Below are 14,525 nucleotides of genomic sequence, written 5' to 3'. Positions count from 1 at the left end.
TGCATGCTGGAGGGCAGTGGTTTTCAACCTTTTTCTTTCCACTCACAGACCACTTTAAGTAATCCCTATGCAATAGGTGCTCTGTGATTAGTAAAGGATTGCTTAAGGTGGTTTGTGGGTGGAAAGAAAAAGGTTGAAAACCACTGTTTTAATCATACCTAATTGACTCATTTTGTTCACGGTTTCATAACTCCAAAGAAAATGGGCCAGACAATTTTTCTCAAGCAAAATATTTCAGTAACATTTGGGTCTAGAGCAGTGGTTCTCAACCTTTTTTACCCACTCACAGTAAGTAACCCCTTACTAATCACAGAGCACCTATTGCATAGGGATTATTTAAAGTGATCTGTGAGTGGAAAGAAAAAGTTTGAAAACCACTGCTATAGTGAACTGATACTCCATTGTAAATTTTAATTATGCAAGTGAGCTTACAAGTCAATTGGCCTATTTGTGGTTTACTCTGGTAGAAGATGTGAAAGAAATTCAATAAATCTGGATCTCTGAATTGGGAAGAAATGCCTGAAGTTTATTTGGGTGAAAAGAAATGAGAACCATTGCAAAATGAGTAGCAACAGGATTGTGATGGTGGGTTGACATTAAGTAACTTGTGAATAAGTATGGATTTGGGTTTTGAGTTTCAGTGACTGCATCAAGTGGATGTTTCATAGTCAATAGCTGAGATTAATTAAAACAGGCAATCGGTAATCAAAGAGTCTGGCTCAATAAATTGCTTGTTGTGTTGGGAGTGTTGAGCACAAATTTGGTGCTTTGTAATTTGCAAATTGGTAATTGGGATAATAGATTGGTTGCAGATCAGTAATTAAAGGTTGTGTATTGAGTTTGCAGATTTAAACTTGGGGTGAGAGTTACAAAATTTGTTTTATGTAATTATCCCTATGAGTGATGGACAAAGAAATTACACCTAAGTTTAAAAAAATGTACAGCTTTTTGCCTTTCCAAACGTGAATATCCTTACAACAGAACATCAGATTAACTGATCTGATGAATGAAACATTTGGAAAAGTTGTTGATTGAGTCAGAGGTCATTTGTTGAGGATTATTTCACAGTAAAAACTTATGACCTTGCATGCATTCAGAACTGGCTGTTGAGTTATTACACTCATTTATACAATCCCTTTGTTCTTAAAGAACATCAAGTTCAGATATTGAATCACTTTGCTGAAGATCTGTAGGCATGTCCACAATCTCCCTGTAGTTCATTAATTCCACTATTTTCACTTTTTTTTAAATCACATGGCATGGCATGGTTTGGCTTTTTTATGAATCTAGGTAAGTTTAACAAACTTTTGAATGTGTATTTCATCACTGCCTGAGCAAACAGCATGCATCTGATTTAAAGATGACTTGGTGATTTCTTGTGCAATCACAGTTTAAAAAAAATGATTGCATGCTTTTTAATCATATAGCAATTTTCTAGAGAAATTGCTGTTTTGCTGTAACAAAGTTTTGAAGACCATATGATATCGGAACAGAAGAAGGCCATTCAGCCCATTGTGTCCTTCCACCATTTCATCATGAGCTGATCCATTCTCCTAATCAGCCCCACTCCCCTGCCTTCTCCCCATAACTTTTGACCCTCTGCCTAGTCAGATACATATGACTTAAATATACACAATGACTTTGGTCTTCACAGCCACCCACAGTAGCAAATTTCAGATGTTCACCACATTAACAATTATGTTATATTTTATGTTGTATATAGATATGTTTTAAAAGGAGATAAATTGTGGCAGGTTTTTTTTAGTGTAGGTCACATACAAACACTTCAAAACAGATGTCATTTAAAATGTCAGAGCTCTGCTCAAGCCAGACAGACCAAGTTCTGGATGCCTTTGAAAAAACTTTGAAGAATGCCTATAAGGACTTCACAAGTAGGTGTTAATTGGACATGCTGTGGAGTAATGGATTATTGTTTTGGAAAGCAACAGATGAATGAACTCGGAAGATTAGGTTTGGAGCCGCATTTTGTTGTTCTAAGTCATGTGGTTTTTCTCTGTGTGTGTGAGAGAGAGAGAGAGAGAATTCAGTTCTACAGTTCACCAGCAGCAGTTGGGACTGGAACAGGACAAGCCAGCAAGCTTGTGGAAAACCCCATTTTGAAGATGGATTGTAAGTTCTTTGTTCAGCCTGGTCAAAGCCCTTGTGGTCGATACAAGAAGAGAGGACTGGCTGCATAATGTTTCACCTGAAATAAGGGAAACAAAAAGGAACTCTGTGGTGACCTGAAAGAAAGAGGTTATCATTTGGAAAACCCTGATGGGGCAAGTTTCTTTGGCAAGGCACTGAAGTGGCTGTTCAGAAGGAATCAGTTGTGGGTATCCAATGAGCAACAAATCTTTCTCTGAAAACCGACAAAAACCTTCCTGAGCGGCAACCATTTACCTTTCAAGTACCTTTCAAGTACCAAAGCCTGGTGAACTTTATTAATGTTAACTTCTGTGCATGGTATAAGAATTGCCTGCAACCAGTGAGATTACACACACATGCACTTAGAATTAGAAGGGGTTTAAGTAAGTTAAGTGAGTCAATAGAGATAAGTTAAAGTTTGATTCTATTTTCATGTTCAAGGATAATTAAAAGCAACTTTTGTTTAAGCAAACCTTTGTCGTGGTGCATATTTATTGCTGCTGGGTTTTGGGGTCCTCTGGACTCGTAACAATAGATATGCTGTTTTAAAGTATTCTTGTTGTATGCAATCTCTCATTTTATTACAGGAAAAAGGCAGACAACTCGTGTTTTACTCATATTTTATTACATTGCTTACAATTTATTCTGGAGACATTCTTCCTCAAATCATCACTTTTGTTTTCCAGCTATTAATCAACAGAATGTTGATGATAAACAGAGAAAAGAGACACACCATGATCAACAATCAAGATTGATAGAAGCAATTGTGATGGTGATGACATACTGCAAATCATTGCCCAGAGGTCTTGGAGTAGTTCTTGAAGAGTATATGGACAAATATCAGATGTGGGATAAATTGTGCTCCATAGCAGGTGTGGTGAAACAACATTATCATCTGTTTATGAGTAGCATAATTCATACTGAAAAAAGTCAAATCATAATTTGATTAAGGAAGCACCAGATTCATTCCTGGGATAATGGGTTTATAAAATTACCAATTAAATTTCTTGGATGAGGAGAGATTAAACAGTCAATGTTGGCTCTTTTGAATTACCAAGTAATCTCACTGAAATTAACAACATTTTTTTCAGTCCTTAACAAGATAAAGCCAATACTGATGCTTATTTTTCCTGGCTGGAGTGTCGAGAACCAGAGCTCACATACTCAAAATAATTGGCCTCAAAGAACAGTGGTAATAAGAAATGTCTTCACCCAGGCAGTCATGAATCTTAAGAATCTTCTCAACATAGGAGATTTGTAATCTCACTCACTTCTCTTCTGCCAGCTCCACCTTATTTTGTCTTAGGTGTTTAAAGAAAAAACTGGCTGCAAGTGCTCACATTTTGTTTCAAGCTTGATAGTTCACCTGATTGCTTTGGAATATCTGGGGGAAAAAAAAATCATGGTGATTATTTTATAGAGACAGGGACAAAAGGCTTCAGTAATCAATCTGCAGAAAGCAATAGTGTGAACTAGGCCACTTTTTGTGTTAGTTCTGTCCTTTAAAGTAGTGAGCATTGTTAAAAAACATAATCTGTAAATTCAAACACAACACTAAAATATTACTGCATTCCATGATCTAGGGTTAATTTGGATTCCAAATTATAAAAAAAAGGCTAGAGCACTGGCCTTGTAAACCAGGGGCTGCAAGTTTGTTCCTCGCTGGGACCTCATCTGTGAGGGGGAAAGACAAAGTGATGACTCTCTGTCTTATTCAAATTGTAGTACTACGTGACAACAATGGAACTTTTACATATATTTTAAATTAGAGCCTCAATATGCACCTTTAATCAGATTGTAAGTGGCACATAATTTCCATTTACTAAATTGCAATGACTTAAACTGGTTATTTGCAAACATTTTAGATGAGAAGAAGATGAGATGAGAGTTTATTGTCAAGTGCAATGCACAGATGTGCTGCAATTTTTATTTGCTGCAGCCAGATCTCTAAGAGACATACATTACAATAGTATAAAAAATACCATAATATGCCAAGATAGAAAAAGAGGTTATAAATTTGAAAGGTTTAAGTTTACAGTTGCAGTTAGTGCAAGAATTAAACAGTGGCATTTCAGTTGTGCAGCGTATGTTTTTTGGAGTAGTATATCATTGGGATTGAGTAGTATGAGGTAATTCAAGAACCTGAGAGCTCCTGGAAAATAACTATCTTGAACCAAGTGTCTCTGGACATAGGCCTGAAGGTAGCAGTGAGAAGAGATTGTGACCAGATGTTGGCTGCCTTCCTGAGACAGAGTCTCAAATAGATGTGGTCAATGGATTTCAGTACCTTTAATGGACTTGGCTAGATTTTCGACTCTGCAGGTTCTGGCACTAGAGTTTCAAAACCAAGCTGAGATGCAACCTGGAGGTATACTTTCCACAGTTCACCTGGAGACGTTCAAAAGAGCATATGACATCATGCCAAACCTCAGACTTTAGAAAGATAAGGCCAGTGCACAAATGTGCTGGAGAAACTCAACAAGTCACGTAACAGCCACAGGAATTAAAGGGCAACCAATGATTCAGGCCTGGGACAAAGAAACAAAGCAAATCTCTAACAACCTGGATATAGTTCATGGAGGTTCAGTTTGTTGGAAACCTTTGCAAATGTTTAAAATTAAATTTAAAATTTTTAAATTAAAAAAAAAAGTTTGCATATACAGCACAGTAACAGGCTCTTCCAGCTCATGAGCTTGTGCTGCCCAAGTACCCCAATTAACCTACATCCCCCATATGCTTTGAATGGTGGGAGAAAACTGCAGTACCCAGATGCAATCCCCTCATACAGGGTTAACATACAAATTCCTTACAGCGTCGAATTTGAACCCAGATCACTGGTGCTAAAATAGCATTGTGCTGACCGCTACTCTAACCGTTCCACCCTGATGTATACAGATATGTAGTGGAAAGTGTGCTGACCATTGCAGCATAGCCTGGTGTGGGGATACCAATGCCTTTTAGTGGAAAGCCCAGTATATCAGAGGTAAAACACTCCCCACAACGAGAACATCTACGGGGAACACTGCCATCAGAGAGCAGCGGCAGTCATCAAGGATCCGCACTATTCGGGATATGCTTGATTTTTTTGCTGCTGCCATCAGGAAAGAGGTACAGGTGCCACAGAACTTATACCACCAGGTTCAGGAAGAGTTGCTTCTCTCAACCCTGAAACCCCTAAATGACAGACTCAATTAGAGATTAATTTAAGGACTCTTAGATTTTTTTCTGTATTTGCAGTTAATTTATTTACATTTCTTTGTTTATATTTCTCTCTTGTAATCATATCTTTCACATATACAGTTGACAGTTACTGGTAAGTAGAAATTCTGCCTGGCCCACAGGAAAAAGAATCTCAGGGTTATACGTGATGTCATGTATACACTGTGACAATAAATGTAAACTTTTTAGCCTGTGATGTTTTACTTGGATGTGGCAATTTTCTGGAATGACAGCAGATATTATTGCAATTTTTAATTAAAACATTGGTTTAAAAACATTTGCACAAGTTCAGTAACATCTCTGGTATGGTTATATCTAACATTAACAAAGAAACTTGCTATAAATCTAAAGAATACAAATATTAGCTGAGTTTTATCTAGTAGTAAGTCTGAAAGTTGATGAATAATATCACTATTTACAGCTGAAGATGAGTCAGATGTTCCAAGGTGTCTGAAGTTGTTCATATCAAAAGTGATCAAGTCAGTTTTAAAGCATGTCATCTCTTTGCTTCATATGTGGCAAGTTCTGGAAAATCCTTGCACTCGTCATAAACAAATGCTTCCTGAGAGTTTACTCAGTAAAATTCCAAAAGAATGGTGTTACGCACCAAGAGAATTTAAAAGAAAAGAATGTGGAAAAGGTAGGTGACTTTTTATCTTTGCAACAAATTGCAACTTGTACTTTGTTTATATATTTTGTATTAAGAATGAGACAAATAATTAATTTGTAGTTCTGGGGAAAAACTGTTGTAGCTATGCTCAAAATTTCTAAGTAAAAAAAATTGTTAAAGTTTAAAAATTTTTCCTTAATTAATTTTATTTTGTGTCAACTGAATCTTTGCTCCTCGGGCTGTGATTTCTGCTGTGTTTGGGGAGGGGACAGGGTGGGGGGGGTGGGGGGAGAGAGTTGGAATCTGGGTACAAAAATGCTCTCTGGCTTCAGCATGTCTGCATACTAATTGCCCCAAATTTTTTCCATAAAATCAATACTTTGCAGAAAATTACAATGATGCTTTGTAAATAAACTGAAAGTATTAATTTTGTCAATCCATATCATTAAAAGCATATAGTAATTATAATGTGATCTTTGTCTTTCAGATTTTATAATTCTTGCTGTTCAACTTGTTTCAGTTTTAATTGATAACCTACCTGCAATAATTGCTTCAATACCTTCTACAATTAAGTACCTCTTCAAACGAGCAGAAACAAAACTTCCAAAGATCATTCCTGAGCTTGGAAATTCATATCTTATTTCCTACGTTGTTACCATTATTTGCCAAACATTAGAAGATGGAAATGCCATGGAATTTTTGGCAGGTGTTGCAATTGATAGATGGAGTAAAGAGAAACTGGAGTTGGTGAGTGAATGTCTGCAGAGTATTGTGGGACAGCAAAATAAAAATCCCAAGCCAGTAATACAGAAGATCGTCAACTGTCTGAAAAAACAAAGACCAAAATGGATTGAAGTGAAACTACAAAATGCAGAAACATTCTGTTCAGCAAGGTAAGAATTGAAATGTTTATTGTCACGCACACTGAAATGGTGAAAAGCTTAGATTTGTGAGCTGTCCAGATAAGTTGCTTGATACTTCAGTATAGCAGATAGTGCAATAATGAAACAAAATGTAGTGTAGTTGCAATACAGGTATTGATCAAAAGTACACACTTGAGAATAATAAATTTATTATTAGAGTCATTTAAAACACAAAGTGCAATCTTGGAATAAATCTCATAATTTAATCTATATTTGAATCGTTTAATTTCAAACCATCGATTTGTTCTTTTTCAGCAACAGGTAACTACCCTCATCTCACAGTCATGTATATATTTAGGTATGGTTATTAAAAAATATATAAGGCTAATTTTGTCAATTTTTGCCACATTACTATTTTCAGAAATAAATATGGCAGGATATAGATAGATAGAATGCAGAGTTGGGCAGAAAAGTGGCAGATGTGGTTCATTCGGATAAGTCTGAGGTGATGGATTTTGGTGAGTCAAACTTGAAGTACATGGTTAACAGTTAGGATAGAGAACATTACAGTTCAGTACAGACCCATTTGGTCTACGATGTTGTGCTAACCTATATAAACCTACTCAACAAACTAAACATTCCCTATCTCACACTCATAACCCTTGATTTTCTTTCATCCATGTGTCTGTCTAACAGTCTTTCAAATGTTCCTGTTGTACCAGCCTCCATGACCACTCCTGGCAATGCATTCCGGGCACCTACTACTCTCTGTGCTTGTATAAGAAAAAGCCTACCCTTTGCATCTCCCCTAAATTTCTCTCACTTTGTACAGATATCCTTTGGTGTTTGCTGCTCTCACCCTGGGAAAAAGGTGCTACACTCCACCCTATTTATGCCTCTCGTGATTTTGTAATCTCATATTAAGTCACCTCTCATTCTTCTTCATTCCTTAGAGAATAGTTCTAGGTCTGGTTAACCTTGCCTCATAAGACACACTCTCCAATCCAGACAACATGCTGGTATATCTCTGCACCCTCTTCATAGCTTTCACTTGTAATGAAGAATGAACACACCAGAACTGAACACAATAAAGCAAGTGTGGTCTAACTAGAGTTTGATCATGCTGCCACATGACCTCTTCACTCAAACTCAATTCCCCTACTAATGAAGGCCAGAAGATCATCAGACTTCTTAACTATCCTATCATCCTGTGCAGCAACCTGGAGATATCTATTGATTTGGACCCCAGGGTCCCTCTGTTCTTCTGCCATTAACAATGAGTAAGACACCATGATTGAAGTAAAAACACCATGCTGGAGAAAACCAGCAGGTCAAACTGGATTTTATATAGCAAAGCTAAATATACATAACCTTAATTTTCGGCTTGTGACCTTCATCAGGATATGATATATTTTTCTTTGCTATATGATTCAAGATTGAATTTATTGTAATAAAAGAGTGTCACATTACATGAAATTGCTTTTGCCTGCTGTAAGGCCTGCTAAGTTTCTCTAGCATTGTGTTTTTATTGCCATTAACCATGTACTCTGCCTTCAGGTATGACTTTACAAAATGCATTATTTCACACTTATCCAGATTGAACTCAATCTGTCTCTTTTCCGCTCAACTCTGCATTCTGTTGTAACCTACAACAAACTTCTACACTATCCACGACACCTCCAACCTTCGATCGTTTGCAAACTCCTCGATCCATCTCTCTACTGCATCCAGGTCATTTATAAAAATCACACAGTGCAGTGATCATAACAGAGCCCTGTGGACTTCCACTATTTACTGACCTCCAAGCAGCATACATTCCATCCACTACTACCCTCTGCTTTCTGCAAGCAAGCTAATTCTGAAACCACGCAGCCAAGGTTCCATGGATCTCATGCCTCATGACTTTCCGACTGGGGGACCTTGTAAAATGCTTTACTCAAATCCATATACACCCTCTACCTTTCTACCTTCATCAATTTCTTTTCTTACCTCCTCAAAAATTCATTAGGCTAGTGAAGCATGACCTACGCCATTCTGGAAATCACTGAGAAGACTATACAGTATGTTAAATCCTGTCCTGAAGAATTCTCTCCCATAGTTTTCACACCACTGACATAAGACTCACTGGTCCATAATTTCCAGGATTCTCCATTACATTTTTTGAACAAAGGGACCACATTTGCCATTCTCCAATCCTCTGCTAGCTCCACTGAGGGCAGGGATGACAGAAACATCACTGCGAACACCTCTGCAATGTCTTCCTTCAGTTCCTGTTGTTACAAGTCTAGAGGACCCCAAAACCCAACAGCAATAGACATGCACCATGACAAAGGGTTACTTAAACAAATTTGCTTTAATTATCTTTGAACATGAAAATTGAATCAAACTTTAACTTACCTCTATTGACTTACTTAACCTAATTCTAAGCTCATGTGAGTGTAATGTGTGTGTAAACTCAGCAAAATTCTTTGGTTCACTGGTGCAGCCAATTCTTCTACTGTGCACAGAAGTTAACGTTAATAATGTTCACCAGTGCTTAACAGGTAAATGGTTACCACTCAGAAGGGTTCTTGTTGGTTTTCAGAGAGAGAGTTTTTCTTGTTTCAGGTCACCACAGAGTTCCTTTCTGTTTCTCCTATTCCAAGGGAAACACCAGACAGCCAGTCCTCTCCTTTGACCAGCCTGTCTTCTGAAGCTTGCCAGCTTGTCCTGCTGGAACCGGTCTCGGTCTTGGTCTCGGTCTCTGTCCCTCTGAGAGCAGAGCCTGTTTTTTTTCTCCTCTCTGCCTGCGAAGATCACATGACGTTCCAGAAAGTAAATATTCTTTTCCAGACAAAGCTGCTACTGCCTGTTGTTCCATTTGTTGCCTTTTCTCAAAATCTTATTCATGGTTTTCTTTACACTAAGATGACCACCCAAAGATGTACTGTGGGCTAGATTTAATATTTCCTTCCGGTAATTTTTAGGAAAAACCAACTGATGAATCACCACCCACCTTCATTAGCAGGAATATCAAGAGGTCTCCATTTTCTCATCAACAATTCACCTTTTAAGTAATATCCACAAGCCATTTCTTTAATCTCCTGTTCATTTACTGTTTTCTCCTTTAAGACAACAAGATCTGTATCTAATTTCTGATGTTGAATTGACTCTTTCCTTGACAAAGAGAAATCCTTACTCTCACAATGACCCTGCTCTTTCAAAGGTACTTCAGAGGTACTGGGCAAGTCTCTATCAACTGGATCCTCTTCTGTCCTTTCCCACCTGACCCTTCATCTTTTCTCTTAACATTTTCTCCAGATTTAATTTCATGCTTACTATCCTGCTCCACATTAACCTTATGAACAGGTTTATTAATCTGTTCCACATGAACTCTCTGAAAATGTCTACTATTCTGGAATGTATTTTTGTGAATAAGAGCAAATTTGTCCTCTAATCTATCTGCCTGTTGCCATGTTCCCATGTTTCTCTCATCCAGGTATAATTTAATCTCCTTTGGGGCACACCTTTTAATTTCTTCTATTAATATCAATTCTCTCAATCTGTCAAAATCATTGTTTATTCCTTTTGAGGCACACTAACGGTCAAAACAATGTGGGAACAATGGCTGTCTTGGTTTCCCATAATCCCCACGCTGCTGAAACCGCTCTACCAGTGTCAGCACCAGGGAAATGCAGAGCAGTTCCAGCTGAGTGGGGGATTATGGGTAACAAAGATGGCTATTTATCCCACATGACTCCATCTGCCGCTGTCACTGCAAGTTTTTTAACAATATATGTAAGTAAATATTAGGAGGGGAGTGGAGGCAATTTCAGAGTAAGGGCTTCCCCTCAACACGCGTATGTCAGTCAGCACAATTTAGGGCTCCTTTAAAATAATTGCTGCAGGTCTTGCAAAACCTTAATCTGGCACTGAGGGAGCCACAGTCACTCTTCCAATTTTATGAGCAACAAAATATCTGGAAAGTAGTAAAGTCCCATGTCAGAGAAACCTTCAAATTCTTGAGTTTGGGCTTCAGTCAGTCCTTTGTAAATTTTTCCTTGTCTTTAGAGATTAAAGCAATCTTGAATTTAACATCCATTTTATTCCATGGAATAGATGCTGTGTTATTTTTTACGTTAGAGACTTTACTCAAAGGAGAGTTGACTAAATCACTTTCTCCTTGAACAAGACCATCATTCGTCACAGACATAGATTTACCAGCATTAAAGGTTTCTCAAAGATGGCTTCAGTGTAAGATAGCCTGGAGACTCCTGTGAACTCAATGCTACATGAGTGTAAGGGATATTACTCTCTGAATGTACATTATGATTATGAGATGTCATTTCTCATTTAATGCTCTGTTTCCAAAGCACTGCTGGATTTAGACTATTTGTGGTACCCTCCATACCACATGTTCTTGATTCCACACGTCATTGTGATTGCATTCCTAAGGGCTATAACAGCATTAGATATTTGTTTGTGTGTGTTAACATATACTGAGGCATTAACCTCGCCATCAATCTCAATATCTGTTGCAAATATTTTGGAGTCATCTGACCATATCAGCAAAATATTTAACAGAGGGACATCTGATTTCTGCAGTTACATTGGCAGGGAAGTGGACTCCAGTTTGTTACAGTTGTAGGTGAATAAAATGCTGATAGAAGTTTTATTGTTCAAAAGTGGTAAATAAGAAAATTGTATAATTTTGGAACAAGTGGACAATGAGAAAAATAACATTAAAAAAGAGAAAAATAAGAACAGTTTTGGAATGCCTGTGTATAAATGCTTGAAATATGATCAATGATGAAGCAGGAGTTTGTCTGGAATTATAAAGTAATGATTGAAATGGAAAAAGGGCTATAAAAATCAGGCCCAATATTCCTGACTGCAGAGCATTAAGAAAACTATGAGAAAGGGAATAGAGGTGGTGATCTTGGGGACTTCAATTATTCGCATATTGATTAGATAATTTGGGAATAAATAGAAAAAGAGAGTTCGACATCATATGCCCAAGTACAATGTACTGTACCCTCCATAATGTCTGGGACAAAGGCACAGTCTCTTTCCTTTATATGCCCCTGTGCTCCACAATTTTAAATTTGTAATCAAACAATTCACACCTGATTAAAATGTACAATCCAGATTTTATTAAAGGGTATTTGTGTCTATTTTGGTTTGACTATGTAGAAATTACAGGACTTATTATTCATAGTTCCTTCATTTCAGGGCACCATATATTTGGGACATAGCAATGGTATGAATATTAAAGAAGTCATGTTTCATACTTCGTTGCATATCCTTTACATGCAATGACTGCTTGAAGTCTGTGATTCATAGACATCACCAGGTGCTGAGTATCTTCTCTGCCAGGCCTCTACTGCAGCCATCTTCAGTTCTTGCTTGTTTTTTTTTTATTTGGGGGATTGTCCTCTTAAGTTTTCTCTTCAGCATATAAAGGCATGCTCATTTGGATTTCATTCGGTTGACTGACTTGGCGATTTTCCAGTTTTTAACTTTGGATCTCAGATGTTGGAACGTCGAGAATCGATTGGGATTAATGATGATCAAGTGAATGAAGACAAACTCGCTACACACTCAATACAGGCACATATACAAAAAAAAATATATGAAGTAGAAATACAGAGTTGCCTACCATGAACCTCCTCCGTGCAGCTCCCTGACAAGCGGCAGATAGGAAGGCAGCACAAGGAAGCAGCTTTGACAGACCCTCGGCACCACAGGGTGGATGTGATGCTGTGGACTGTTGCATGGACCCTTCCTACCCCATGCTCCTCATTCATGGCTCCCAGGAATTTCTCCTATTTTGTATTGTCATCCTTGCTGTTAGGCATTGCAGGCAACAGACAGAGTGGTTCCAGCTGTGATCTCACTGTGGTGCTAGATGCTAGTGATGCTCGGCTGTGGGTCACAATACCTCATTTGGGGGGGCAATGGCCACGAGTGGGTGGGGGGGTCACCATACCTCATTTGGGGGGCAATGCTTGTGCATTTTGGCACCAACCCTGGGTGGTATGCCTTGGATCGAGGGCAGTTCCTTTATGCCTTTACACTTTGCTCTTGCCATCACTCTGATACAGGCTCATCTTGATCTTATCTGTCCAGAAGACCTTTTCCCAGAATTCTGCAGGCTCTTTCAAATGCTTCTTGGCACACTGTAACCTGGCCGTCCTTTCTGTGGCTAACTACTAGTTTGCATCTTTGCAGTGAACTGGGATTCACTGGAAATGTATTGTGCTGATGGCTGGCTCTGCCTCCGGGCTCCACCCCCATCTGCTCACATATAACTCTGGTTTCCTGCCTAAACCCAGAATCCTTCTGAAGATGACTGTGAGACTCTACCCATAGTTATAAGCTAATAAAAGCATTTGTTCTCCCTCCAGTTGTGAGAGCTTTTATTCACGCTACAATTTCATTAGCTTATGCCCTAATGATGGAATCGCTACTCAAGCCAGGGATGCTTCTGATAGACCCTCTGTCCCCCAACGTGGCTGAGAAGTTCACGTACTGGCTAGACTGCGGTCCTAGCGAGGCACCGCCTCGCTCTACGTCACCAATGGCTAGGAGAGACCATCGATAACTACCTGCTGGATCTGTGGACGCTTACCAAGAAGTGCAGGTACGAAGTGCCTATGGGCCACTTTCTTGAAGAAGAACTGATCCAGGTCACCTTAGTCGCGGGGATCCGCTCGAGATACATGAGACAGCAATTGCTCAAGTCGGGTAAGAAGGACCTAGCTCGTCGTACTGAACTGGCCAAATCATTGGAACAGGCCGCTCCATTGCTAGGGAGTGTTTTTTCTGTGGCAAGGACCAGCATCCCCGATCTTATTGCCCGGCTAAAAACTCAGTGTGTTCCAGCTGTGTTAAGAAAGGACGTTGGGCGAGGGTGACTGTGAAGGTAAATGGACATTCCACTAAATGCCTAATCAGCACAGGCTCCACTGAAAGATTCATAGACATGGACTGTGCAGGAATACAACCTAAAGTTGTATCTTTCCAATTATAGCATATTCCTTGAGTCTCATTTGCATTCTACACATATTTTACAACATTGTATAGTGCATTTGTTGTTCAAGAGGTGGGGGGATTTTTGTAAAATATGACTGTATGTGCTTGATGAATTGTGTGCTCCGGTGTTGTTGGGTCTGGAATTCCTGTGTTACCTTAAAAGCATGACCTTGGAGTATTCTGGTTCCCTCCCCCCCGTCATGGTTTGAAACAGAGGCCCCCCCCACCTCTCTTCCCGAGTCTGTCCCCAGACTGCAAACCGATTGCTACCAAGAGCAGGAGGTACAGCACAGCAGACCGAGCTTTCATAAAGCCTGAGACACAACGTCTGTTCAATGATGTTATCATCGAACCTAGCACCAGCCTGTGGAGAGTGCTAGTAGAAGTGGTAAAAGGGGAAAACAAGTCCAGGCTAGTAATTGACTATAGCAAAACTATTAATCGGTACACACTCCTTGATGCATACCCCACCCCCTCGAATTTCGGACATGGTGAATGATATTGCGCAGTATCAGGTCTATTCTACCATTGATCTGATTACCAGCTGCCACTCCATTCTAAGGACCATCCGTATATGAAATTTGAGGCAACTGTCGTCTCTATCAATTCCGGAGGGTCCTTTTCAATATTACTAACGGGGTTTCTATCTTCCAGAGGCAGATGGACAGAAT

General features: G+C 39.0%; 1 protein-coding gene across 13 annotated transcripts in view; it reads left to right on the top strand.

The window, feature by feature from the left end:
• Positions 1–14,525, top strand: part of kiaa0825 (KIAA0825 ortholog) — a 313,741-nt gene that overhangs the window by 94,096 nt on the left and 205,120 nt on the right. For 12 of the 13 annotated variants that reach the window (XM_069891196.1, XM_069891206.1, XM_069891301.1 and 9 more), the window contains exons 14-16: positions 2,835–3,020; positions 5,789–6,007; positions 6,465–6,870. In XM_069891196.1, the coding sequence (XP_069747297.1) occupies positions 2,835–3,020; positions 5,789–6,007; positions 6,465–6,870 (811 nt within the window). Of the gene's footprint in view, positions 1–2,834; positions 3,021–5,788; positions 6,008–6,464; positions 6,871–7,261; positions 7,352–14,525 lie in introns of those variants that run through there. The other variant, XM_069891283.1, reaches the window with a different exon arrangement.

This window comes from Narcine bancroftii, chromosome 1 (genome assembly GCF_036971445.1).
Source record: "Narcine bancroftii isolate sNarBan1 chromosome 1, sNarBan1.hap1, whole genome shotgun sequence".
In the NCBI taxonomy this organism is placed as follows: Eukaryota; Metazoa; Chordata; class Chondrichthyes; order Torpediniformes; family Narcinidae; genus Narcine; species Narcine bancroftii.
Note: the sequence above shows the minus strand (reverse complement) of the source record. Positions and strands in the feature narration are given on the sequence as shown.